Raw genomic sequence first — 25,663 nt, 5'->3', positions numbered from 1 at the left:
GTATATTGTAATAATAAGAAGATAATAAAGGCTCCATAAGTAGTTTTGTTGATAATAATATTCTTAAATAGTCATTACTACCGTGGTCGTACCAGTCCAAAGTAGTGGAATATGGATGAGCGAAGATCTTAAGAAAGGATTGGCATTGGATATTATGAATCTACCACTGTATTTTTAGTGATTATTATTACTATCTATTTTTACCATTCATAGAAGTCGACTACGACATGGAAGACTAATTACCACTGCATTCGAGACTGTTTATTATTATCCTTGGAACAGTCATTCTCCATGACTGTGGTGTGGGTTACTGGCGTTACTGGTGTTACTGGTCCAATTCTGGGTCAATTGCATCGACTCATGTCGTGGTTCTTGGTTATTATCACTAGTTTACGCTGTTATTATTCTCTTGTTTGCACCACAATTGGCTGAATGGGCTGTCTGGTCGTAAAACCGCTAATTGTTGACTTCATTGCTATGACGGTGATCATCTTGTGAGTATTGGTTCAGTCTAGCCCCGTTGTGCCACGGAGTTGCTTGCAGTCGTTGCATTGGATGAAACGCATCGCATCGCATCGCATCGTCGCTATAAGTGGTTATGTTGGGGTGTAGTAGTAGGTCTGTGTTGATGGAGGACTCCGATAGGACGGTGAGTCCGTGAGTCCGTGAATCCGTGAATGGCTTCGATCCCAATTATTGCTCGTTAGCTTGGTTCAATGGGGTAGAGTCTGTTGGCTTCATTGTGAGTAAGAATCATGACAGTTGCTGTTTTACACGTCTTGGGTGATATTCGACGGGTTTGCTGTGATCTAATCTACACTATAGATGCATTTCCATGTACATATGGTGGTTCTTAACTAATGTATGCCCTGTGGATATATGTCTTGCTGGTGATGTATTACTGTGAATTGTATGTGAACCCATGACCTGTTTATCCACTCCGACCCGGTATCAATCCTCTATACTTTATGTTGTAGTATGCTATGCTATATATTCCATGCTACATGGTATATGCTATGGGTCATTGGTCATTCCGTCACTTTTCACCCGTTTCTATCATTTGTCATGATTACTATGACCATCTTATGACCCATTCATCATCCTCTACACAGACTACTCTAGACCTCCTCTAGACCTCCTCTAGACCTACTCTACGCCTACTCTCCTACACCTTGGTCCTACACCTCTTTCCCCCCACCGTCACTCATCATCGCCAAAAAGCCCTCTCCACACGCATTCTCGTCCCATTGCGTCCGTTGTTCCTTCCTCTGTTCCCTTCCTCTGTTCCCTCACTGGTCCTGGTTCGTTTTTCCTGGTGGTGATTGCTGGTGTCTTGGCTGTGTCCCGTTCCTCCACACAAACCCCTCTGTCATTTCGTTGCAGTGTGTACATTGAAACAGGGTTGGAAGTGGTTCCTGGCGGTTTCTTTTTCTGAGTGTTTGGTTCCTTTCTTTTTCATCCACTTGTAGTAGGAGTTGATTCACGTAGCAGCCTACAAGGTAGCAGCACATATAGCAGCCATTCAAACATCACCTACAACAACCACAATAACGCGAGTACCAGCAGCACACACAGAAACTGTGCTTATATAGATTTCCCTAGCGGTTTGTAGTTACCAAGAGTATCGTTGTCATTGGCTTTCCAGTGTCCACACAGAAAGATACCCTTTGTACCAACTTAGATCGCTTCTAGATAGTCCATCTGAAAGAGTAACACCAAAAGACTATCCGCCTAGTGCCTAATCGATCCACACCAGATTACCAGTGTTTGACCCAAGATCCAATCATCATCCAACCACAGTAATAACACCCAAGTCGCCATCACCATTCATATCAAAGGCTTTTCATCCCACTCCACTCACTACACTCTCAGCCGCCGTCCGCCGAAAGTGAATGACATCAACCGAAGTCGGTGTCCTTCCATTCTGAGAGTTCATTGAAACTGTTGAAGGTGTTGATTAGTTCATTGGACCCGATAGCGTGATTGTGTGACCGTAAAGGCTGTGTTATCGTTGTAGCATTTGTTGACAATATCATTGATTACGTTGTTTATTATTTTGTTGATATTGGATTCCTTGTGTCTTCGTTCTAAAGTGATACCGAATTGCTGTCAAGAGGTAAACAGCACACATTCAACACTACATCTTATCGTCATATTGCAGTCCACGGTAAAACACTACTCGTTGACCGCTTAACACACTCGATTTGGCAACTGTCTACATTTCATCAACTTCACGGACACATAGCCAAATCTTATTGACTGTGAAATCATAGACGACTCTAGTCAACGAAACTTGCCAATTACACAGCCGGATTCGTCCATCAAGTTGATAAAAATAATAATAACAGTCATACCTTGATCAGTATCTCATCCACCACAATATTCACATTTATCATATACTTGTAACTACTTTACAAACATGGGCAAATCAGCAGTATCTTCTTCCTCAAGGCTACACCATCGGAATACTCCGCCACCTGGGTCTGTTGCACCTTCCAACACGTCTTCCAACGATTCAACAGATTCACACTCACGTAATGCCCTTCAGTCTAACTTCATCTTCAACACAGGAAGGCAAGATCTGATCAGCTCATTGCTTAACAACTATCTGAACGCAGCAAATGTCGGAGGAAGTAATAGTATCAACAGTTCCACCAGTGGAAACATCAATAACAATGCTCATGCCAATAGCGGCAATGCCAATGCCAACAGTAACATAATATCGGCGTCTCCGCCAATTTCCTCAGGAGGGTATACCCTAAACAGTGGTAAAGATCCGTTATTGACTGGTTCTAAGCATGGGAACGTATTACAACGGTCGGCTCAACAGTCTTCATCGCAACAAGGTCTTCCACTTCACCAGCAGCAACAACAGCAACCCCCAATGGATAACACGTATCCCTCCTATTACTTGAACCATAGAGATTCCACAACGGGTCTCAACATTCCTCCGTCATCACTAACCCAACAGCAACCTAACGTCATAGTTAGACCAAGAGGAGACAGCATTTTTCTACCACCACCCATCAGCTCCCAGATTAGAGGAGGCTCGGACCAGTTCGATAGCGGAGCAGGAGCAGGGCAAGGTCTTAACAATAGTAATAGTGGAAATTCATACTCGTCTCGTTCTAATAGCATTTTCAGTTCGCTTATTCAGATTCCTGGCTCCACAGGAAACCTGATAAGTGAACCACTGAACAAGTCTAATAACAATACCGCCGGCAGCGGGAACAGTGGCTCCAGTACTGGCGGTGTCAATTATGGTTCAGCAGGAGCTGGTTCTAACAATAGTTCTAATCCATCCGGTGGTTCGAACAATAATAGTAACAACAGCACTAATTCCAAAGTGGGAACTGGCAATAACAATCCGAATGCAAGAGGCCGTCTGCTATCCATATTTCCATCTCTGTCACAGCAGGGGATTTCAGACATGATATCTCTCGACGACATCGAAAACCTCTTGAGCAAAGAGAGTTTAGGTAACCTCTTGGCATGGAATCAGCAAAATCCCCAAAATCAACAGAACCAACAGCAACAAGATCCCAAGACTCCAGGAATACGGTCCAAGTTTGGATCTCTTGATATGTCAATGTGGAATGATAACAATAACTCCATGGGAGGATTCAACGGATCGATTGGAGGATTCAATGGAAGTTTGACTGATTTTATTGCTGGAATGATCTCAAATGGTAGTATTGATTTGAGTAATATGAGCAATGAACAGAGACGTGATTCAATATTGAAGATTATCAGCGATCTGCAAACATTGAGAGGGCAAAGAATACCCAGCGATGGGAGTGATAAAACTAATGTTGCCAATCACAGGATGTCGATTGCGACTGCTAATTCGGGAACATCCATGGGAACTACAAAGCTTAGAGAGGATATATTTGATCAAAATAAGCAGCAACTTAGAGAAGATATATTTGACCTGTCGAAGCAACAGAAAGGATTGAATAGTAAGGGTCCCAAGGATACTGCTCGCGATAGCATCGTGGATAAGAAGTCGAACGTCGGTGGAGTCAGCAGTAACTTGAATGTTCCAGGAGCAGACAAGGACCATCTTTCCCCGACATCGTCAATGTCCTCAAGATCTTCTGCAAAATATAACGACGAACCTCAATCACCAAAAACGTCTCCTACAGGCTACAATGTTAGGATGAACCAAGCTCAATATTCACCACAATATCAGAGACAACAACTGAATCAACAGCAGCCAGTGTATGCCCAACAGCAAAACCAACAGTCTCTTCAGCAACCACAAAGCAATCAGCAGATCTTACCACAACCGCAAGTTCCTCAACGTTTATTTCAGAACTACCAGAACACCCCTCTTCAAAATGAGACCCAAAGTCAAAACCAAAACCAAAACCAAAATCAATACCAATACAATGGAAATTATTCCAATACTGGCTCAGCTCCCCTTGGTTATGGAAACAGCCTTCTGCCAAATGTTACTATGAGAACCCAACAAAACGCTAACTTGTATTCTCAACCGCAGCAGCAACAGCAACAGCAACAGCGCCAGCACCAGCAGCATCAGCATCAACAATCACAGCAACCACAGCAATCACAACAATCACAACAACTCCAGCAGCAACATCAGTTACAGCAAACAGTTCACCTGCCTTATCAACAGCAGCAACAGTATGTACAGACATATCCACTGCTGCCTGAGCGTGCGGGTGACATTAAAGACTCATCTCGGAAGGGCAAGCCACAGAAACAACGGAAGAATTCACAATCTCGGAAGCCTAACCAGCTTGTACAGCCTTTGAAGTCTCCAATTATAGGAGGTGCAAGCAATGCCAATAATTTAGTTGCGGCCCAGCAGTACGTAAAGTCAGAAGATGGACGCCCTTTGCTTGGAGCTACAAAAATTGACCAGTTGATGTTGGTGATACAAGCTAGAGAAAAGGGAATAACCAACCCTATTCAGCAGGCCCCTGATGGAAGCATTCTTGGCTCTCCTAACTTCTCTCTCTCCAGAGATAAGGAGGATCTCGATGGTGGAGTATTACCTCGTCCTGTAAGTTTAGTTGGGGGTGTGGACAAACCAAGTAAGGTGCGGCCGAAAGAAGAATTGGAAGAGGATGAATTAGGAGATGACGAAGATTCCAGAGGAAAGAGGAGAAAACACAAGAATCAGCAATGCCCCTACTGCTTCAAATACTTCACCCAATCCACGCATTTGGAGGTTCACATAAGATCTCATATTGGATACAAACCCTTTGAATGTAACTACTGCCATAAAAAGTTCACCCAAGGTGGAAACTTGAGAACGCACTTGAGACTTCACACCGGCGAGAAACCATTTACATGTGACGTGTGCAACCGCTCATTCAGCCGTAAAGGTAACTTAGCTGCTCATAAGCTTACTCACGAGAACTTGAAGCCGTATGAATGCAAACTCGACGGTTGTGACAAATCCTTTACACAATTGGGAAATTTGAAATCCCATCAAAATCGGTTCCACTTGAATACTTTGAATCATTTGACTCAAAAATTGGCAGAATTGAGTGGCCCAGCTATCAACAATTTACCACCCGATGAAAAAGAGCTCTTGATTTATTTCAAAGATCTTTATAAGAACTCTAATAAAGGTATCCGTGGTAGGGGTAAACAACAATCCAAAGATGACTCAGGATCTGGAGGTGCAACTAGTAGTTCTCCCGATATGAGTCTCAGCTCTAACCAATTTAATTTACAAACTCAATCGCCTCAGCTGCAACTGCAACATTTACAAGCTCTTCCTAGACAACAGGTTGGGCAACAGGGTCCATTATACCAGCAACAACAGCCTCCACTTGACTTCATGAATACCCATTTGACGGGATCTATGAATGGATTTCAAAACTGATTCTCCTGATATCACAAGTTCATTTAGCTCGTCCTATTATATTTTACATGCTTCTGCAATTGCCCAATATGCTATGTCTATGTACTAATCTAGATTTCAAAATCTGGCGTGGTGGAAAACACGCATTAATGACTTATGTGTTTACTTCTCTCTTATACGTTTATCGGTCTCTTCGTTCTAATTATTATGTGTATTAATCTACGTTGAAGGAATAAGTGGAAATACGTAGTAAACCAGATATTAGTAAAACAAAGGGATATGCCCTGGCGTGACACATCTAGCGCCTCTCTCTGTAATCATCGAAGCTTCGTCTCCGACACACAATACGACTAGTACAGCTTACAATTTTGCTTGATCGCTGCGAGTTATCAACACTTCATTGTATGGTCCTTTGAGGAGAATACAGAAAAGGTGCTCGAATAGAGATTACTTCGTAAGACCTGCCTTAAATTCTATCATGGTCTGGTATTTTGGAGACCAGATGACAGCCACGGATCGACTGTATTCCCTTCAGCATCGAGATATTGTATGAAGTCAGCCTCATAATTGTTGGTATGTTTTTGAATTCCCAAATGTGTCCTCGGACCGCCAAGAGGGAAATGGTTTACACTGACATCGATAGTTCCATCTGGGTGGATCCGGAGAAGATCGACTCTCAGGCTGCTACCTCTAACTTTGGAAAGGTCTAGCTTTAGTCTGAATGGAAACGAAGGAGTATCGTTCACCTTCTCTTTGGCTTCATTTCCGTATTCTACGTAGCCTTTACTGTTATATTCCATGACAATACCATCACGAGGGTCTGGAAAAGGTAGTTCTACACTGTATCTATATGTGTTATCCAACCTCGTCATGTTTTTCCATGGATCAATCCCTCCTATAATAGTGTACAATCCATTGAGCCCAATAGAAAGCGCATATATGGGCATCTTAATAAGAACTTCTAACTAATGATGTCTTACTGTATTCAGAGCCTTCATACTAGGTACTGGACAAGATAATTTGAGTTGAAGTTGAATGAAAGGAAATGACTGAATACCAGTAATGCTCCTGCATAATTTCAAATTATTCCTCTGCCAGAGTCTCTCAATTGTAATTAAAGCTTTGCCAGTTGTGTACGGCGCCAAAGCGCATTTCCAGTTTCAGAAAGGCTCAATCGGTTCTATTTTACAATGGAATCTTTGCACATTCTCACACATCTCCTATAGCAACATGAAGCACAATTTGGAATTTGATTTATTTAATTAAGTACAGATGAAACCTTTAGTCCATGTACAGAGGTTTCTATTATTTATTCAAACTAATGACCGGAATTGATTCATACCTTTTTTTCATGGGGTATATCTTTATTCCTAACTAACTAAACGAATAGATAGATAAGAGAAAGACAGTGTGACAGTGATCATACCATCCGGTAAAAATATTAATACCATATGCCGGAATTGGTTCAAGGGTCCTTTATTCAATCAGACCATTGGAAATTGTAATACCGCCTTGAAAACAGATTCTACTGCGTACTTATAAACAATATTAGTGCAAAATTATTCAGCTACTGAGATATAGTTCATTAGTATTGCTCTACAAATATCAGGGAACCGAATACCAATATTTTATTTTCAACCATTTATTTTCAACCATTCTTTTTATCAAGTCTACAAGGCTGAGAAGAGTCGCTAGTGATTGCAAAATTGAATATACAAAATAAAAATTATCTTGTAGGTAGACTGGGTTTCAATCCTAGGAAACTTCCTGATTGGGGCATCGACGTATTCTATCCGGATCATAATTGATCCGGATCTGTTATCGGTGTCGTTATCGAAGAAGAAAAAACAGTAGCAACTAAATACAAAGGCTGTACAAATATTTCGACAAAGTTACCATTGAAAGGTTTTGGTAAATGGTGTCTACGAAGAAGTAACCTCAGCATACAAACTGCTTACACTGAAAAGGATTTTATGTTTTCTATTTATCGAGTCACGTATTTTTTTGATCACTAAACACGTACTCCATAGTTTCTATAGAGAAATCGATGACAATTATATAGTCAGAGGAATGGAAATAATACGAAGTATTATCCCAATAAACTCTCCGAAAGAACAAAATGTATTGAGGTAGAATTTGGCACGAGGTTAATTATTTTTGTTATAATTAATAAATGCCAAAGTTAGTTACCCACTTTAAGGAAATAAACTTTCTTAAAACAGTTTGAAAGTAATCAGTTTAACCACCATCGACACATTGTCTCTTAGCTAAACGAAGATGCCTGACGTCCCCATGTACAACTAATAAGCACGCTAAACCGCCATCACAATCAGAATGGCTTCCACAGGGTCCTCCAATTCCAACTCCATGAACTAACTCTAAAGCGGTAACGCAGGTGAGCAAAATATTGAGTACCTTCATTATAAATCTCAAAAATAAAAAAAGATATGTTCCTTTTCTGAATGTAAGAAGTTGGCAACATATCTCAAAATCTCATTTTTCGCCATTATTCATTATCACTTGTTTTTATGTCATCTAATTAGGGAGGAATACAGACATACCCCTAGAAAACAAAATTCACATATTTTTGTTCCAATTTAACCTCGGTCACAGTTCACTCTTATCGACTAATCACTTTTTAAAGTTGCCTGACAATATAAGCTTTGTAAACATTCAGTAAGAATGCACAATGGGGAGTTGTCATTAATGTAACATGGGCAAATCCTTGCAGAGTGATGTCATGGTTGGATTTTACAAGAAATCCAATCAAATATGACAGATACCCTCACTTGGAAATCGGCATATCATTTTTCTACTGCAATATAATTAAGAATCCGCATGTTATCTACAGCTCCAAACAGCATTTCAGAACAAGCTCCGTATCCGTCGGTATGCAATAAATTGCCCTATTCTATTCACAATTACAGTACCGTACATATCCACCCACAAGCGCTTTTACATGTGGTTCCACACATATGTCTTGTCCAACCTCGTCATTTTTTTCCATGGATCAAACCTCCTATTTTGGTGTACAATTCGTTGAGGCCAATCGAAAGGGCATAAATGGCATCTTAAAAAGTAATTTAGTTGTGATTTCCTATCCAGCGTGTCTGATGATACTTCTGTAGCAAATTCTATAGGTACTGCTTTATCCATAGACGACTTGGTGGTATATACTCTACAAGACCAATTGAAGGGTATAGGACCGAACCAAAGTTTTCATAGATATTAGCTGATTTCAACACATATCCGCTTATCTACAAAATTATAATGAGGCAACTTCCTGTTACGTACGGCACGAAAGCGCAATACAATTTCGGAAGGCTCAGTCCGGTTCTATTTTATAGCCGAAATCCTTGCATCCTCGTATGCAACAAGTCGCCTTTAAGTGTGTTTGCATTTACTATACTGCACAGACACCTCGCATAAGTGTTTGACATGTTCTATGCCCAAATTCTTCTTGGTTCGATTCAGATAAAGTATTGCTAGTCTGTAGTTGCTGGATACACCTGGATCACAAATAATAAGGGGGATGCAGTATAATTGAGTTTGTAAAAGGCCAGAAATGTAACATGACTTCCCATTCCAAAAGAAGCTACTAACAATACTTCACATAAGAGTATTTGCAATCTAGGAGCGGGCCATAGAGTACATATTTGGATACATGATTCCAATTCAGGAGTGACATGAATTTGCCGGCTCTTGTGTTGAAATATGGCCACAATTTCATTTGGCTCCTAGCTTACGGACATTCCAAGAGCCATGCATTAAACCTTATTACTAGATAACACGTAAGATTAGGATATGAACTTTGGTACCTTTATCTGTTTCAACAGGCCCAAATTTTCTACGCTCATATTATGCGTTTAGGATTTGATAAGTGTAATTATATAATGTCTCATATATTGACAATAAGTCGCAAGAAGAGTGGCGATTATCTACTCTACTCAATCCATCTATCCCTACATGAGTCTCTCTACTATTACAGTTTATATCTTAATACTCAGTGTATCTAGTGCTGCTGTACCAAAGAATGGGCCTTGTACTCAAACACCTAGGGAAGAGTGCGAACCATATGATGATTTGCAAAATACGTGAACAGCTGTACAAATGTTTACGAGCATGAAGTCTCAAAAAAGCTCTAATAGATAAGTAAGCAGCAAGTGTGATTTGGTATGGCATGTTTGAATTCGTACATGAATAAAAGTCTGTTTGCAGATGGGTCATGATCAAATTTTAACGTTCTTGCAACCGAGGTCTTCATACTTGTACTAGGTTTTGAGTATAAATCATAAATTCTTGCTTAGTGAAGTTTATCACTTCATGCAAAGCTTTACGACAATTAAAAAGTCTTTCTTTTTAGAATGGAAGTAGAAGACTATACGGTTTATTCCATAATGTTATACTTATATAGTCAGTAAATACTTCGTGCAACTTATAGATTGTTATTTAACAAGGCGTTCAAAGCTATTTCTATTAGTTACAACCAGTATTAGAAAAAAGTTCTAAATATAAATAAACTTTTGTAATGTAAAAACTTTGACAACTGATGAAGAGTTGCTGGATATTTAGGAGTGGGAGACTGCTGATGAATTGATTTGCTGGAGAGCGAATTTAATCCAGCTCAAAATTTTCAATTCCAGATGGAGTCTTGATAACAACATACTTGATTGTACACAATTATCTTAAACAATTTAGTTAGATTCCACATTTCCAGTTGTCTACGGCACCAAACGCGTTCAGTCTCATATATTCGACATCCATATTTTATCATCCCATATGACCTGTAGAGAAGTCCCTTATAGTGAGTCTACTCCATATAAAATAAACTTTTAGAAAGGATTCCCTTCTCCGATTACTCAAAATCATTGCCTTGGATTGAAAGGATCATAACTTTATGTTTTGATAATTTCTCAAGACAGAAAATTTAGATATGGACCATGGTTATCTTGGTGATTGCGAAAAATTTCAGTCCAAAGTAGGCATAGCCACTTCCCAAACGGCTCACATTTTAAAGCTGTGCTGAATACAAGACCTGAAGTAAAAGTAGTCATGATGATTTTCGAAGTTAAATTAAAGTATGCTAGCATTTAAAAAGACAGAGATTAAATGCAGACTCCCGTTGATAGTATGCTTTCACCCATAAGGGGCATGTGGCTGGCAGTTGAATGTCTAGTTCCTACTACTCGCTTGTATCTTCCATGTAGCTTTGTGGAATTCAGCATTCTTGTTTGAATTATCGATTCAAAAGGTAGAGCTAGTAAGCTACAAATGTTAATTGTTCAAGTTAAACCAGCACCAAGATTTCAACGCACATTAAGTGATATTTTGAGTTCGCTCAAAGACTAAAGATGAACAAGCAAAGAGGAAGCAAAGAATGGGCTTTTTTAAAAGTGCTCTGTAAGTTTACCCCTAACTTTACTGATAACACACTATATAAAGCTGACATATGATTAGGGATCATAAAATGAGCATACCCTTTGCCCGAAATTATGGATTTTGGCATGAATTGGAGCCGTGCAGTCATGACAGAGTATCTAACTTTACTGACAATGCATTTATAGGGCTAACATGTGAGAGATGGATCATTCAACGTGCATACCCCTTGCCCGAAATTATGGATTTTGGCATGAACTGGTGCCGTGTAGTCATTGCAGAATATCGCAAAGATTCTTCATAAGATAAGGCACTGGTTGGTATTTCATTAGGATTGTTTATATAAGACCTCAATATCCTTCTTCATTTTGATCATGGGAGAGAAATTATTTAAAATACATTACCATTTTTATCCTTTTCAATGAAGTTCCCATCTGTTGCTATTATTGCCGTTTTAATCGGTGCCGCTATGGCGATCATCCCACCACCAATGCCTTGTCCCCCAGGCCGCGCCGGTGAAGATTGTGTCCCTCGGGATATTTTGAAGTAAATGGTACCATTTACTTCAATGCAAAGTTCAAGTACGTTTATTATCAAATACCTCAAAAGACAAAAAAATTCAATAAAATAGTTATTAAAAGATATTTGTGCTTGTTCTAAAAATCGGTATGAAGAAAAATTGATATAATTAGTATACATAATAAACACTTCATGCTGAAAAATTTACAGAGAGAAATCTGTTTCAATTGTAAAAGTCCACTCTGTTAATATATTAAAACACACATCGAGATGAAAATATATCATTGGAGACCTCCGCGCTTCCTTATGCAACATGTTTTAACTTACGTCAGCACCTCTTTAGTCTCTCGTCATTTCAGATCACTGATTGGTAAAGACAAAGGGAGTATTCAACATACTGCCACTTTTATTCGATACATTGTAAATATTTCAAGTAATGTCAAGTTGCCCAGTTGGGACTGTGCTTGCTGTAGTCCCCACCAAAGAGAATTGTCAGTTTCTGAAGTCTCAGTACGGTAGGCTTTGGATACCTTTCTTGCAAAATTAGAATAAAGCGCTACCATACTCAAATTCCAAACTATATGCACTCCAATAAATCTTCACGCGACTCAAATTCAAAAGCGTGTTCTTCTTGACTTCATGCTTTGAAGTCTTGGTAAAGGGGCTCTCTCTTTCAAGTGATCAATATAGTTGTTAAACTGTGAAAGTTTAATGATATAGTAAATATACTTTGATATAAACAAAGCTAAATGAACTTTCTTTCGAAAACATTGAGCACCTTGACAGGCTCGTCCATTCCGTACACCTTCAAGGAGAAAATCGTTGACCCTACTAGTTCTGTGAACCTTGTAGACCGTTACTCCATCTGGACAGTCTACAAGGGCGTACGCCCGAAGACCGATACCCCAGTCACTATATTCGAGTTCAATCTCAGAGACCCGGCTAACATTCAACGTGGCCTCGAGCCTCTTGCTCGAAATGCATTTAAAAAATTGAAGGTCATAAAGTTTCCTGGAGTCATATCCGCAATTGACTTCATTGACAATGATTCTTACTTATACATCATCACAGAACCAGTAGTCCCGTTGTTATCATACTTGCAGGACGTGGAGTCAGAGAAGCCGCTATCGCAAGATGCCAAATTGAGCGGCCTTTACACTATTGCCCAAGCCTTGAAATTTATCAATTTGACATGTACTAGTGTTCACGGAAACGTAAGTTTATTGAGTTCAATTTATGTGACAGAACTGGGAGATTGGAAGCTATTTGGCTTCGAGCTTCTGACGAATTTGAAATCAGACCCAGATCAACCCCTATACAGAAATTCTCAAAAATCGCCAGACTTCCGTAATGCTATTCCAGAAGAAGTTGCAAAAGGCGGTGCCGAAGCAGTCAGATCCTTTCCAATTAAACTTGATTCTTACAAGTATGGTGCTCTAGTATTCCAAGTGTTGGGAACAACTGACTTCCTGGCGATAGAGACTACCTTTGAATCCAAAAATATAACCAATAAGAACGTTCCCACTAAAATTGCTGCTACTTTGCGTAAGTTGGTTAATCCTAAGATGAATTTAAGAGCAAGTATTGAAAAGTATCTTGAAGAAACTGAGGCCTACTATGATACGAATTTGCTTGTCACGTTCGGCAAGCATTTGGAAGACTTAAAGTTTCAAAATGAAGAGCAGAAGTTAGAGTTTATTAAGTTCGAATTGGCAAACTATATCAATAAAGACGACGAAGATGGCTACTTTCCTCCTGGATTTTTAAACTACAAATTGTTGCCCGAATTAATTAATCAATTTAATAATCTCTCTAAAGATAGATCCAATGCAGCGATATCTCAGCTCGAAAATCAACAACGACAAGAAACCCTATCCTTGCTTCTCGATTATATTTTGAAATTTGGGGTTAAACTTTCCTCTGCACATTTCAACAAGCAAATTAAACCAATAATATTAGAAACATTCACTCTAGGAGATAGATCGATAAGATTAGTATTGTTGACTCACTTGCCTTTATACGAGGCTTTTTTGACTGAGTCTGATGTACAGCTGAAGGTATTCTACAATCTAATCAGTGGCTTCCAAGATACTAATTTCATGATAAGAGAAACTACATTAAAATCAATTACTATCATTATTGATAAAATCTCCGTTAAACAGGTAAACCAAGATTTGTTGAAGGTTCTTGCCAAATCCCAAATGGATCCTAAACCTTCTATCAGAGTGAACACATTGATTCTCATTATTAAGATTTCTGAGAGGATATATAAGAATTCTAGGAATAACGTCTTAATAACCGCTTTATCGAAATCATTAAGGGATTCGTTTACTCCCAGTAAGTTGACAGCTTTGTCAGGTTTCGAAAGCTTGATAGATCAATTTTCCTTGGATGAGATTTGTACCAAGATATTAGGTCATTTGGCAATCTCATTAATGGATAAGGACTCCACGAAGGTGAGAAAAGAAGCCAAGAGAATATTCCAGTTATTCCTAGACTCTGTTGAGTCTCACGCTTCCACATTACCAGATGTTGAAGCTGACGGCGAGTCTGAAGAAGCGGAGTTCTTTGCAAAGTTTGCCCCTTCAAGTATCGCAACAGGAAAATCAAATGAACAGGAAAGCGGAGCTCAAAGTGGAAGCTCCTTTTCTTTCGGGTGGAGTATGGTTAATAAGTTAGTCGCAACATCAGGTATTGAAGGTCAACTAAATCACGATTTCAATAACTCAACTCCTGACCTTACTAAAGAGAATACTCCGACCGCAGAAACTACGGGAAAACCTACTAATACACTCGCTACGAAAGCAAGAGTTGATGAATGGCTGCAAAGCTTTAGTGACGATGAAGTCGACGGATGGGGATTTGAAGAACCCGAAGTTGTACACTTAGGAGCAGACAGCACCATTACACCTCCTGCCAAATCAGTATCTACAAAGAGTAAACAGACAAAACCACTTGCGACTAGAAATACAGCGCAAAAGAAAACATCAGGTTTGAAACTTGGGGCCCAGAGCAAGAAACCAATTTCGAAATTAAAATTGAATTTAACAGTTGATGACGATGGTGGGAAAGCATGGGACGACGATTGGTGATTGGTAAATAGACTGTTGTGAAGTCCAATTATAAAATGTGTTCTTCACAAATGCTTACTATATAATGCTACAATATATTCGCCTTTTATTTTTGAAGGGGTATATCTTTATTCCTAACTAACTAAACGAATAGAGAGATAAGAGAAAGACAGTGTGATAGTGAATCGCCTGCTTCTGAGCACGCATAGAAATACTATGGATGTCTAATGTCGCGCAAGCGGCTTTTTGAAATGCCACACGTAGGACCTAATGTCACTGCGGCTCCAAGTCTGTGCTTATCAACCAATATCCCACTTTATTGGTTCCATGGATTCAACGTCGACGCAAGAATTCTAAAAATAGAGCCTTCTACAGCCGATGTTTCCTCTGCCTCTCGACTAAAGCTGTCAATGTCAATTTTTGCCAAGAAATTCTTCTCTTATTATCACGTCAAATTCTACAGAATTAATACTACTGGACGGATAATGGTATATCACTCGTATATATTCTGTCCTTCGAATAAACAATTTGATAATATGATCGTCCTTACCGATCACATACGACTTTAGATATCGCCTGTGTTTTTCTATGCACAATAAGCCCCGCAACTTTATCAACGTACAGGGTTCATAACGGTGTCTTGATTTTGCAGCATTTTCGCGGGAGAAATTGCCTAAATTGAAAGATTGACGTTGTTAGAATCCCTGAGATCACTGGACAGATCGGGTCGGCGATGACTCAACTCTAACAATTGGTAACACAACAGGATTCCAATGTACTGCTGATAAAGTATAGTATAACGGAATAAGGCAAAACCCACTTGGGAAACAATAAGTGGCACTGCATTATCGAAGACTAATCACCGAGCCATACCAACGAGAGCGTTTGAACCTTAATTAAAATGGAGCGTAAGTGTTCATCGACGTTTTCTCATACGGCCCAAGAGGCAATTATTGTCACGGCATGAAGATACAAATAGGTGGTGATTAATTCTAGAGAGAATATATATGTGAGTCAAAATGTCCTAGAAGAAGCTTTTGACTAAATATACCTTGTCCTTATCAAACAGCATAATGAAGGACTATAGTGAGATTCCAATCGGTACAGTCACAAGTTCTGGTACGCATCTAGAACTTGCAGATCACGAGGTTGACCTCAATGCAATGGTTTCAAATCCAACTTCAATAGGCGATGTTGGTACCACCTTAACACATGGGCAAAAGAAGATCATCTTGAGGAGAATGCATTTCGATAGCTTAGTTTCATTAGATGAATTACCGCCGCAGGTTACATTTATGATCGGAAAGATCGAGTCTCTTTCCATCGAAGACTCCATAAACATTTTGAAGGAAGCTCTCGTTGAGCATCAAGACGATGTCAACATCCCAACAGATGACTTCCAACTCCTTGAAAGATTAGTTGAAATGAGCCCAAGCAACAAAACTTCAGATTTGAAAGAGAAATTGTCCGTTGGGGTTCTGCAGAAGGTTGTGTTCACAAGCGGGGATTCTTCAACGAAAAGTTTGGAAGAATCAGTGTACGATCTAGATGATCATACCATTATTGATTGGGGATTGCAAATAAGATTAGAGGCTGCGTTGATAGCATATCATTCCCCTTACCCAGAGGTAAGAGCCGTAACCGATCCTTATGATGACCCTAATACCCCTTGTGAGACAATTCGAGTTTATATTGCTGGGATAATTTGGACTGCAATAAGCGCAGTTATCAACCAATTCTTCTCTCAGAGATTCCCGAGTATAGTTTTAAGTTCTTCTGTCGTTCAAATATTTCTTTATCCTTCTGGATTATTGCTCGAATGGTTACTTCCTAAGACAAAAGTCCAGGTCTGGAAGTTTACTATTGACTTGAATCCTGGCCCTTGGAATTACAAAGAACAGATGTTGGCAACAATGCTTTGTTCCATCTCCGGAGGAGGAACAAGTTATGTATCTTCCAATATTCATGTTCAGAGAATGAAAATGTTCTATAATAACCAATGGGCAAATTTTGGTTACCAAACATTGCTAATTTTGTCCACTAATTTCATGGGCTTTGGATTTGCTGGAATTATGAGAAAGTTTGCTGTCTATCCAGTAGATGCCATTTGGCCCACTCTTTTGCCCACTATTGCTTTAAACAAAGCCTTAATGCAACCAGAAAAGAAGGAAAACATCAATGGCTGGGTCATCTCGAGGTATATGTTCTTTTTTTTTGTGTTTATTATATCATTCATATCTTATTGGGTCCCCAATTATTTGTTTACTGCTTTGTCAACTTTTAATTGGATGACATGGATCAAACCGGACAATTTCAATCTAGCTGCAATAACAGGCTCAGTTTCAGGGTTAGGATTGAATCCTGTTCCTACCTTTGATTGGGTAAATTTGAACTCCAATAGCGCTTTGGCTGTTCCTTTTTATAGTCAAGTGTCAACTTATATCGGCACCTTTCTCTCCTTTTTCGTCATAATTGGTGTCTATTGGTCGAATTATAAGTGGACAGCATATCTACCTATCAATTCTAATTCATTGTTCACCAACACTGGTGATTACTACTCTGTTCAAGCTATCATTGATGAAAATAGTTTGATATCTCAGGCGAAGTATGATAAATATGGTCCCCCCTTTTATACGGCTGGGAATTTAGTACAGTATGGGGCATTCTTTGCCATATATCCTTTCGCAATTTTCTATGAGAGTATCTTGAATTACAGGCAAATATGGAGAGCACTAAAAGCAATGGCGAAGGGATTCAGGAACCTAAGGAGTTCCACATACGAAGGATTTCAAGACCCCCATACAACAATGATGAAGGCTTACAAAGAAGTCCCCGATTGGATTTTTTTAAGTGTTCTTGTGATATCTCTTGTCTTAGCAATCGTATGTGTTAAGATTTACCCTGCTGAAACACCTGTTTGGGGTATCTTTTTTGCTATTGGAATCAATTTCATTTTCTTGATTCCAATGGTCGCTGTCTATTCAAGGACTGGATTCAGCTTTGGGCTCAATGTTCTTGTGGAATTGATAGTCGGTTACGCAATTCCTGGAAATGGATTAGCCTTGAACTTTATAAAGGCGCTAGGTTATAATATTGATGGCCAAGCCGAAACTTATATCACCGATCAGAAAATGGCACATTACGTAAAGTTACCACCTCGATCAATGTTCAGAGTGCAAATATTGTCAGTATTCATAGCCTCGTTCATTCAGTTGGGAATAATGAACTTCACTATTGACAATATCAAGGACTACTGTGAGCCATATAATAAAGAAAAGTTCACCTGTGCTGATGCGAAGACATTCTATAATGCCTCTATTCAATGGGGTGTTATTGGCCCTAAGAAAGTCTTTGGAGGTATCTATCCTATTTTGCAATGGTGCTTCTTGATAGGGTTCCTCCTCATATTTCCTTGCCTTTGTTTCAAGAAATATGCCCCAAAGAAGTACACCAAGTACTTTGAACCTACCCTCATTATCGGAGGGATGTTAAACTGGGCACCATATAATCTTTCATATTTCACTGGAGGCTTGTATCTTTCAATTGCATTCATGTACTATATTAAAAAGAAGTATGAAGCTTGGTGGCAGAAGTATAACTACTTGCTATCTGCTGGATTAACTGCTGGAGTTGCTTTATCTTCTATCATTATCTTCTTTTCTGTTCAATACCATGAGAAGGACCTTAACTGGTGGGGTAACTCTGTTTCCAACAAAGGGATTGAAGGAGGATACGGTAGGACATCAAGATTGAATGCAACAGAAACGGCACCAGATGGCTACTTCGGTCCAAGAATTGGTCACTTCCCTTGATAACTGTTATCTGTGACAGTGTTTGAACGTTATGTTAGGAACATCCTTTCGTGAATTTGATATCTTTATCTCAATGCATGTTATATTAAGTCAGCGGCTTGTAGAATTTGTAGTGATAGTGTGAAACCTGCCAATTGCATAAATCAAATTTGAATTTGTGCCGTGCTGTGAGCCAAGTCACTTTGGAAACCCTCAACCAGGTGCCCATAACACCCTGTAGAGACTGTGGCAACTGTGAGTGTGACACACCGAGCCATTCGATGTTGCCTTGCCTTGGTGCTTCATACTTCATTGTGGAGTCCATTGAAAATGCCAAGCAAATTCAGTTATCTCTTGTATGTGTCTTGTGCACGGCCCCAGTTGATAGAGTCGGCTTTATAACAGTGGATAGCGATAAGGTCGACTGTATTTAGCCGAAACAGGGCGGGCAGGAGACGCAAATTTCAGTGTATGCACCCGAAATTTGGAGCCGTGTCAAGAAGTGGATTAGACAAGAAATTTTGGACAGACAGAAAAAAAAAGTTCTGCTTACTGCGAACACTATTTGCAACGATCAATGGGTGCCGACACAAATTGCTCCTCCCACAGACAGTAATGAAAGCCTACATTCATATCCCGTTTGCCACATCACTTCATGCATAGTAATGATGTTTGCCAAAGTTTTGGAAGTCTACACAACAATACGACCAGCAATTAGTACTCTGTAGTTTGTGTTTCTTATCCTGAGCTATATGCAGGCATCGTTAAACTTGGTTGCAAAAAGTCTTGGTATTCAATTATTTCTTGGTGTTTGATTGTTCTTGGTATATTGAATCTCACCAAAGAAGCAGTGTTATCAAGAATTAAACCAATCAGCCACATCAAGACTGGTTTTCAAAGCTACAAGAAGGAAGACGTCCAAGGTGTTGTAATTCTCTTGGCTCGGGTATATATAGACCTAGTGAGTTGCTGCAAATTGTAGTGTTGCATTACTCATGTCTATTCATCAACAATGACAAGTCAAAAGCCGGACTTTACAAATGTAACTAGTATCAAGTCGGCTGCATCGAAGCTAGATGTAGCCGACCATGAGATAGATTTGCAAGCAATTACTTCATCAGCTCTCTCTCTAGGAGACGTTGGCCAAACATTAACAGCAGAACAGAAATTCTTCATTTTAAGAAGATTAAATTTCGAAGGTTTGGTATCTTTAGATAACTTACCTGTTAGTGCTACTTTCATGATTGAGAAGATTGAGAACTTGACCGAAGAAGAATCCTTGGAGATATTGAAGTCGGCAGAACTCGAATTACGCGACGACGTGAACGTTTTGACAGCCGACATGGATCTTTATGTAAAATTGATTGAACAAGCCCCATCCGATCTTGGATCTGGCGTTGGAAATAAGTTGAGGACTAATTTTGCTGATGAAAAGAAGTCCCCTTTAGACGTTCACGAAAGTTCAATAGCTGAAGTGGCATCTCTTTCTTCGTCCAATGAGTACGAAAGGTATTATGACATTGTCGACTGGAGTTTGCAGGTGAGAATTGAGGCAGCGCTCATTGCTTATCATTCCCCTTATGCTGAAGTCAGAGCCGTGACTGATCCCTATGATGATCCTTCTATTCCAGTTGAAACATTTAGGGTGTACTTATTAGGTATAATTTGGACTGCTATTGGAGCATTCATTAACCAATTCTTTGCTGAAAGACAGCCTTCGATTCTGTTAGGTTCAGCTGTTGTGCAGCTCTTTCTTTATCCATCTGGACTAATTTTAGAGACTATCTTACCGAAATGGAAGTTTAAAGTATGGAAATATACCATTGACTTGAACCCAGGACCATGGAATCACAAAGAACAGATGCTTGCTACAATCTTCTACTCAGTGTCTGCCGGGACCAGTTACGTCTCATACAACATCCATGTCCAAAAGATGGAGAACTTTTACAATAATCAGTGGGCTGATTTCGGTTATCAAACTCTTCTTATCCTTTCAACAAATTTCTTGGGATTTGGGTTTGCTGGTATTATGAGAAAGTTTGCAATCTATCCCATCAGATCAATTTGGCCTACAATTTTACCAACATTAGCTTTGAACAAGGCATTATTACAAAGTGAAAGAAAAGAGAATATAAATGGATGGACAATTTCTAGATACTCTTTTTTCTTTACCGTTTTTGCTGCGTCTTTCTTGTACAACTGGATTCCAACTTACCTATTTGCAGCATTGAGTTATTTTAATTGGATGACATGGATTAAACCAGATAACTATAATCTTGCAATGATCACTGGTTCCATTAAGGGATTAGGACTCAATCCCATTCCCACGTTTGATTGGAACATTTTGAATTTTAACGCAGCATTGGTTTATCCATTCTATTCGCAATTGAACCAATACATTGGTTCTTTCATTGCTTTCTTCATTATTATAGCTCTTAATTGGTCCAATAATAACTGGTCAGGTTATATTCCGATTAATACCTCTTCTCTATTTGGGCAAGACGGTACCAAATATGATGTGAAATCAATTGTGGACGAGAGGAGTCTTTTCGACAGAAGCAAATATGAAGTTGTCGGTCCACCGTACTATTCTGCAGCAAATTTGGTGGTTTATGGTTCTTTTTTTGCCATCTATCCCTTTTCAATAGTATATGAAGTTTTTATTAATTACAAGCCCATGTGGAAAGCTCTCAAAGGCTTGGGAGGAGCTCTCAGGAATTTTAGAAAATCAACATTCGAAGGGTTCGATGATCCTCATACAAAAATGATGACTAGATATAAAGAAGTACCAGATTGGGTATTCTTGATTGTATTGGTGGTTTCAATCGTTCTTTCGATTCTATGTGTGAAGTTGTATCCAGCACAAACTCCTGTATGGGGTATCTTTTTCACTGTCGGTATCAACTTTGTGTTCTTGATTCCATTGACTGCAATTTTATCCACAACTGGATGGGGGTTCGGACTTAATGTCCTAGTTGAATTGATTGTGGGATATGCACTTCCTGGTAATGGTTTAGCTTTGAACTTTTTGAAGGCCCTTGGGTACAATATTAATGGGCAAGCACAGAATTATATCTCTGATCAGAAAATGGGACATTATATCAAAATTCCACCTAGAGCTATGTTCAGATGTCAAATGTTGTCTGTTTTTATTACGTCATTTATTGGTTTGGCTGTTATGAATTTCCAAATCAGCAGCATCAGCAATTACTGTGAACCCAACAACAGACAGAAGTTTACATGTCCAAATGCAACAGTCTTTTACAATGCGTCTATATTGTGGGGTGTTATTGGTCCAAAGAAGGTGTTTGAAGGCATTTACCCAATCATGCAATACTGTTTCTTGATAGGATTCTTGTTAGCATTCCCATGTATTGCCTTCAAGAAGTATGCACCTAGACGTTATTCGAAGTATTTTCAACCTACTTTGGTTATTGGGGGAATGTTAATTTATGCTCCTTATAACTTGAGTTACTATACCGGTGGTCTCTACCTTTCCTTTGCTTCCATGTGGTACCTCAAGAAGTACTACACAACCTGGTGGGAGAAATATAACTTCGTATTTTCTGGAGCCATGGATGCGGGCGTTGCATTCAGTGCTATTATTATCTTCTTCGCTGTTCAGTATGTTGACAAAAGCATTTATTGGTGGGGCAATGATGTTCCGTTCCTTGGAATTGATGGCGGAAATGGTAGACAATCTAGATTGAATACAACTGTTGATGCTCCTGAAGGTTATTTTGGATTAAGAAAAGGAAACTATCCTTAGTTTGAAATGCCTTCTTCTTCTTCAAAGCGACTTATATATTATATTCCAATAATACAAATATGACTAAAAATATGCTTATATAGTAACTACATCTTAACGTTTTATACCAAGTTATTCTTACATTTGTAACCTGTAGATATTTCAATGAAAACAAGAATATATTACTAAATAAAAACAATTAACTATGGTAAGTTCCCAAATCTTGGGCCAAAGTATCCATCAGGAGCGCTTTCTGTTGCGTTTAACAAAGTGAAGGAACCATCGCCATCGATACCAAGAAATGGCACATCGTTGCCCCACCAGGAGAAACTCTTGTCATGATATTGAACTGCAAAGAAGAGAATGATGGCAGAGAAAGCAATGCCCGCATTTAAACCACTAGATAAAATATAGTTATACTTTTGCCACCATCCCTCGTACTTCCTCTTAATATAGTACATAAAGACAAATGAGACATAAAGGCCTGCTGTATAAAAGGTGAGGTTATATGGAGCCCAGATGAGAAAACCGCCGATAATAATGGTAGGTTCAAAGTACTTGGTATACTTTCGAGGTCCATACCATTTGAAGACAAGACAAGGAATAGCCAATAAAAATCCAATCAAAAAACAGTATTGCAAAATTGGATACAAACCATTGAAAACTCTCTTTGGGCCAATTACACCCCAAATAACTGAAGCGCTGTAAAAAGTTCTAGAATTAGGACAAGTAAATTTCTGCTTGTTATGAGGATCACAGTAATTTGCAATGCCACCATCCATAGCAAAATTCATAATTCCTAGTTGAATGAAGGATGCAATAAAAACTGATAATATTTGAACCCTGAACAAGGATCTGGGAGGAATTTTAACATAATGCGCTTGCTTTTGATCCGTGATATAAGTCTGGGCCTGACCATCGATATTGTATCCGAAGGCTTTGATAAAATTCAATGCCAAGCCATTACCTGGAAGTGCATATCCAATAATTAACTCCACAAGGACATTAAGTCCAAACGAAAATCCAGTTCTGGAATAAATAGAAGTAATTGGGATCAAGAACACGAAGTTAATCCCTAAGGCAAAGAATATTCCCCAAACAGGAGTTTCAGCAGGGTAGACCTCTACACAAATTATTGCTAAAACGAGGGAGATAACCAATACAATTAAAAAGACCCAATCTGGAACCTCTTTGTAAGCTGTCATCATTTTGGAGTGAGGGTCATCGTAGCCTTCTAAAGTTGACCTTTTGAAGTCCTTCAATCCTAAAATAGAATTCTTGAATGCTTTCCACACTTGCTTATATCTTCTTCCTATCTCGAAAACGATTGAAAACGGATAGAGCGCAAAAAAAGCACCATAACTCACCAAGTTGGCAGCAGTATAGAATGGTGGGCCATACTCCTGATACTTCTTCTCGTCCAATAAGCTATGTTCATTAACTACTGCAGTAACTTTGTAAGGATCTCCAGTATTAGTGAATAATGCATTTGAGTTGATTGGAAGGTATGCTGTCCATTTGTAATTGGAATAATACACTGCAATAATACAGAAAAAACTAAGGAAAGATCCAATGTACGAGGAAAATTGATTGTAAAATGGATAAATCAAAGCAGCATTATCGAGGATAGTATTTATGTCAAAAGTTGGAACAGGATTCAAGCCTAACCCACTTAGAGACCCTGTAACGACTGCCAAGTTGAAATTATCTGGTTTTATCCATGTCATCCAGTTAAAGTTCAGCAAGGCTTGGAATAAGTAGGTAGGGATCCAAAAGTACACAAAAGATGATGCAAATGTGATGAAAAAGAAAACGTACTTCGTTATAACCCATCCATTTAATCTTTCCTTCTTCTCAGGAACTGTCAATGCTCTATTCAAAGCTATTGTAGGTAAAACTGTTGGCCATATTGATTCAACAGGGTATACAGCAAATTTTCTGAAAATACCAGCAAATCCAAAACCTAAGAAGTTGTTTGATAAAATCAATAAGGTTTGATATCCGAAGTTTGCCCATTGGTTGTCATAAAATATTTTCATCTTTTGAACATGTATGTTGAAAGAAACATAACTTGTTCCAGAAGATACACCGTAAAACAAAGTTGCGAGCATTTGTTCCTTATAGGACCATGGTCCAGGATTGAGGTCGATGGTATATTTCCACACTTTGAATTTCCACTTAGGTAAGAGGTACTGCAAAGCCAAACCAGTTGGATAAAGGAAAATTTGAACAACAGATGAATCTAAACTAATACCGGGTTGTCTTTCTGCAAAGAATTGGTTAATAACAGCACCAATAGCCGTCCAAATAATTCCTGCAATGTAGACTCTAACAGTTTCAACAGGAATTGTGGGATCATCAAAAGGATCTGTAACAGCTCTAACTTGAGGGTAGGGGGAATGGTAAGCAATCAATACTGCTTCCAATCTGACTTGCAAGTCCCAATCAACAATTTTGTGGAAGTCACTTTCATTAGCCGTTTCCTCAAAAGAAGCTGATGTCCCATCATACCTTTCCTCATCCAGAAAAGAACCTTTTTGATTATCAAAGTTGGATTGCAATTTCTCTTTAACATTGTAATTTTTTCCGTCATACGATTCGACTAATCTCTCTAATAATTCATAATCTGGAGTGGGAATATTGATATCATCACGGAATTCAAGAATTGCATCTTGTAAAATGGCTACCGCATCCTTTGTGGACAAACTTTCGACCTTCTGAATATAGAAGACTGCTGCAGGAGGCAAATCTTCCACCGAAAGTAAACCATTCAAGTGTACCCTCTTCAAAATTAAATACTTTTGCTCATTTGACAAAGAAGTGCCAACTTCACCAATAGAGACAGGGTTAGAAGTGACTGCATGCAAGTCAATTTCATGATCTTTAAGATCCAACGGATTGGCACTGTGAATGCTGACAATTTGATTTAGGTCTCCCTTCTCACTACCAGACATTTGAATGATACTTAGTAACGAAGCTACTGAGAAAAGGAATAATCAATTTTATAGAGAAATCGCTGGACGTTTTATATTGTGAGATTGCGACTCGATGTTCGACAAATTCATCAAGTAGAGCCGTGGATTCATCATGTTCTAGGTTATCATTTCTGATGATTGCAAAATACTGGGGCGATAAGCAAGATTTCTGATAAATTTCCGGGGAACTTCCGGGGAACTAAACCACAGCTTCCGAAAGAGTAATCTAACATGGTGGCTCATTTTCCAAGATTATCTAGCCGAGTATGGCACTACTTCTTAGATATTTTTCCACCTCTGCGAAGGAGTGGCACATGCACATATCTGAAATCACACTAAGAAAC

General features: G+C 39.1%; 6 protein-coding genes across 6 annotated transcripts; 4 read left to right on the top strand and 2 right to left on the bottom strand. All coding sequences in view use genetic code 12, as the record gives it.

The window, feature by feature from the left end:
* Positions 1–4,891: 4,891 nt before the first annotated feature.
* On the top strand, positions 4,892–5,860 carry RJT20DRAFT_95311 (uncharacterized protein; the record flags this gene model as incomplete). Its single annotated transcript, XM_064921573.1, has 1 exon — positions 4,892–5,860. The coding sequence occupies one exon, from the start codon at positions 4,892–4,894 to the stop codon at positions 5,858–5,860; it is 969 nt and encodes a 322-aa protein (XP_064774611.1).
* Positions 5,861–6,031: 171 nt separating this feature from the next.
* On the bottom strand, positions 6,032–6,932 carry RJT20DRAFT_128464 (uncharacterized protein). Its single transcript, XM_064917284.1, has one exon. The coding sequence runs from the start codon at positions 6,784–6,786 to the stop codon at positions 6,316–6,318; it is 471 nt and encodes a 156-aa protein (XP_064774610.1). The 5' UTR covers positions 6,787–6,932; the 3' UTR covers positions 6,032–6,315.
* Positions 6,933–12,400: 5,468 nt separating this feature from the next.
* On the top strand, positions 12,401–15,295 carry CEX1 (Cex1p). Its single transcript, XM_064917283.1, has one exon. The coding sequence runs from the start codon at positions 12,484–12,486 to the stop codon at positions 14,824–14,826; it is 2,343 nt and encodes a 780-aa protein (XP_064774609.1). The 5' UTR covers positions 12,401–12,483; the 3' UTR covers positions 14,827–15,295.
* Positions 15,296–15,878: 583 nt separating this feature from the next.
* RJT20DRAFT_118874 (OPT oligopeptide transporter protein-domain-containing protein) lies at positions 15,879–19,001 on the top strand (the record flags this gene model as incomplete). Its single annotated transcript, XM_064915883.1, has 2 exons — positions 15,879–16,223; positions 16,293–19,001. The coding sequence occupies 2 exons, from the start codon at positions 15,879–15,881 to the stop codon at positions 18,615–18,617; spliced, it is 2,670 nt and encodes an 889-aa protein (XP_064774608.1). The 3' UTR covers positions 18,618–19,001.
* Positions 19,002–19,608: 607 nt separating this feature from the next.
* On the top strand, positions 19,609–22,365 carry RJT20DRAFT_118873 (OPT oligopeptide transporter protein-domain-containing protein; the record flags this gene model as incomplete). Its single annotated transcript, XM_064915882.1, has 1 exon — positions 19,609–22,365. One exon carries the CDS (start codon positions 19,609–19,611, stop codon positions 22,363–22,365), a length of 2,757 nt encoding a protein of 918 aa, XP_064774607.1.
* A 182-nt stretch (positions 22,366–22,547) lies between these two features.
* Positions 22,548–25,298, bottom strand: RJT20DRAFT_118870 (OPT oligopeptide transporter protein-domain-containing protein; the record flags this gene model as incomplete). The annotated part of the gene is made up of 2 exons (XM_064915881.1): positions 22,548–24,855; positions 24,940–25,298. The coding sequence occupies 2 exons, from the start codon at positions 25,296–25,298 to the stop codon at positions 22,548–22,550; spliced, it is 2,667 nt and encodes an 888-aa protein (XP_064774606.1).
* Positions 25,299–25,663: the final 365 nt, after the last annotated feature.

The sequence above is a fragment of the Scheffersomyces xylosifermentans genome (genome assembly GCF_036884685.1).
Source record: "Scheffersomyces xylosifermentans strain CBS 12540 chromosome Unknown RJT20scaffold_4, whole genome shotgun sequence".
Lineage (NCBI taxonomy): Eukaryota > Fungi > Ascomycota > Pichiomycetes > Serinales > Debaryomycetaceae > Scheffersomyces > Scheffersomyces xylosifermentans.
The sequence above is the reverse complement of the archived record's forward strand: the minus strand, read 5'-3'. Positions and strand labels throughout refer to the sequence as shown.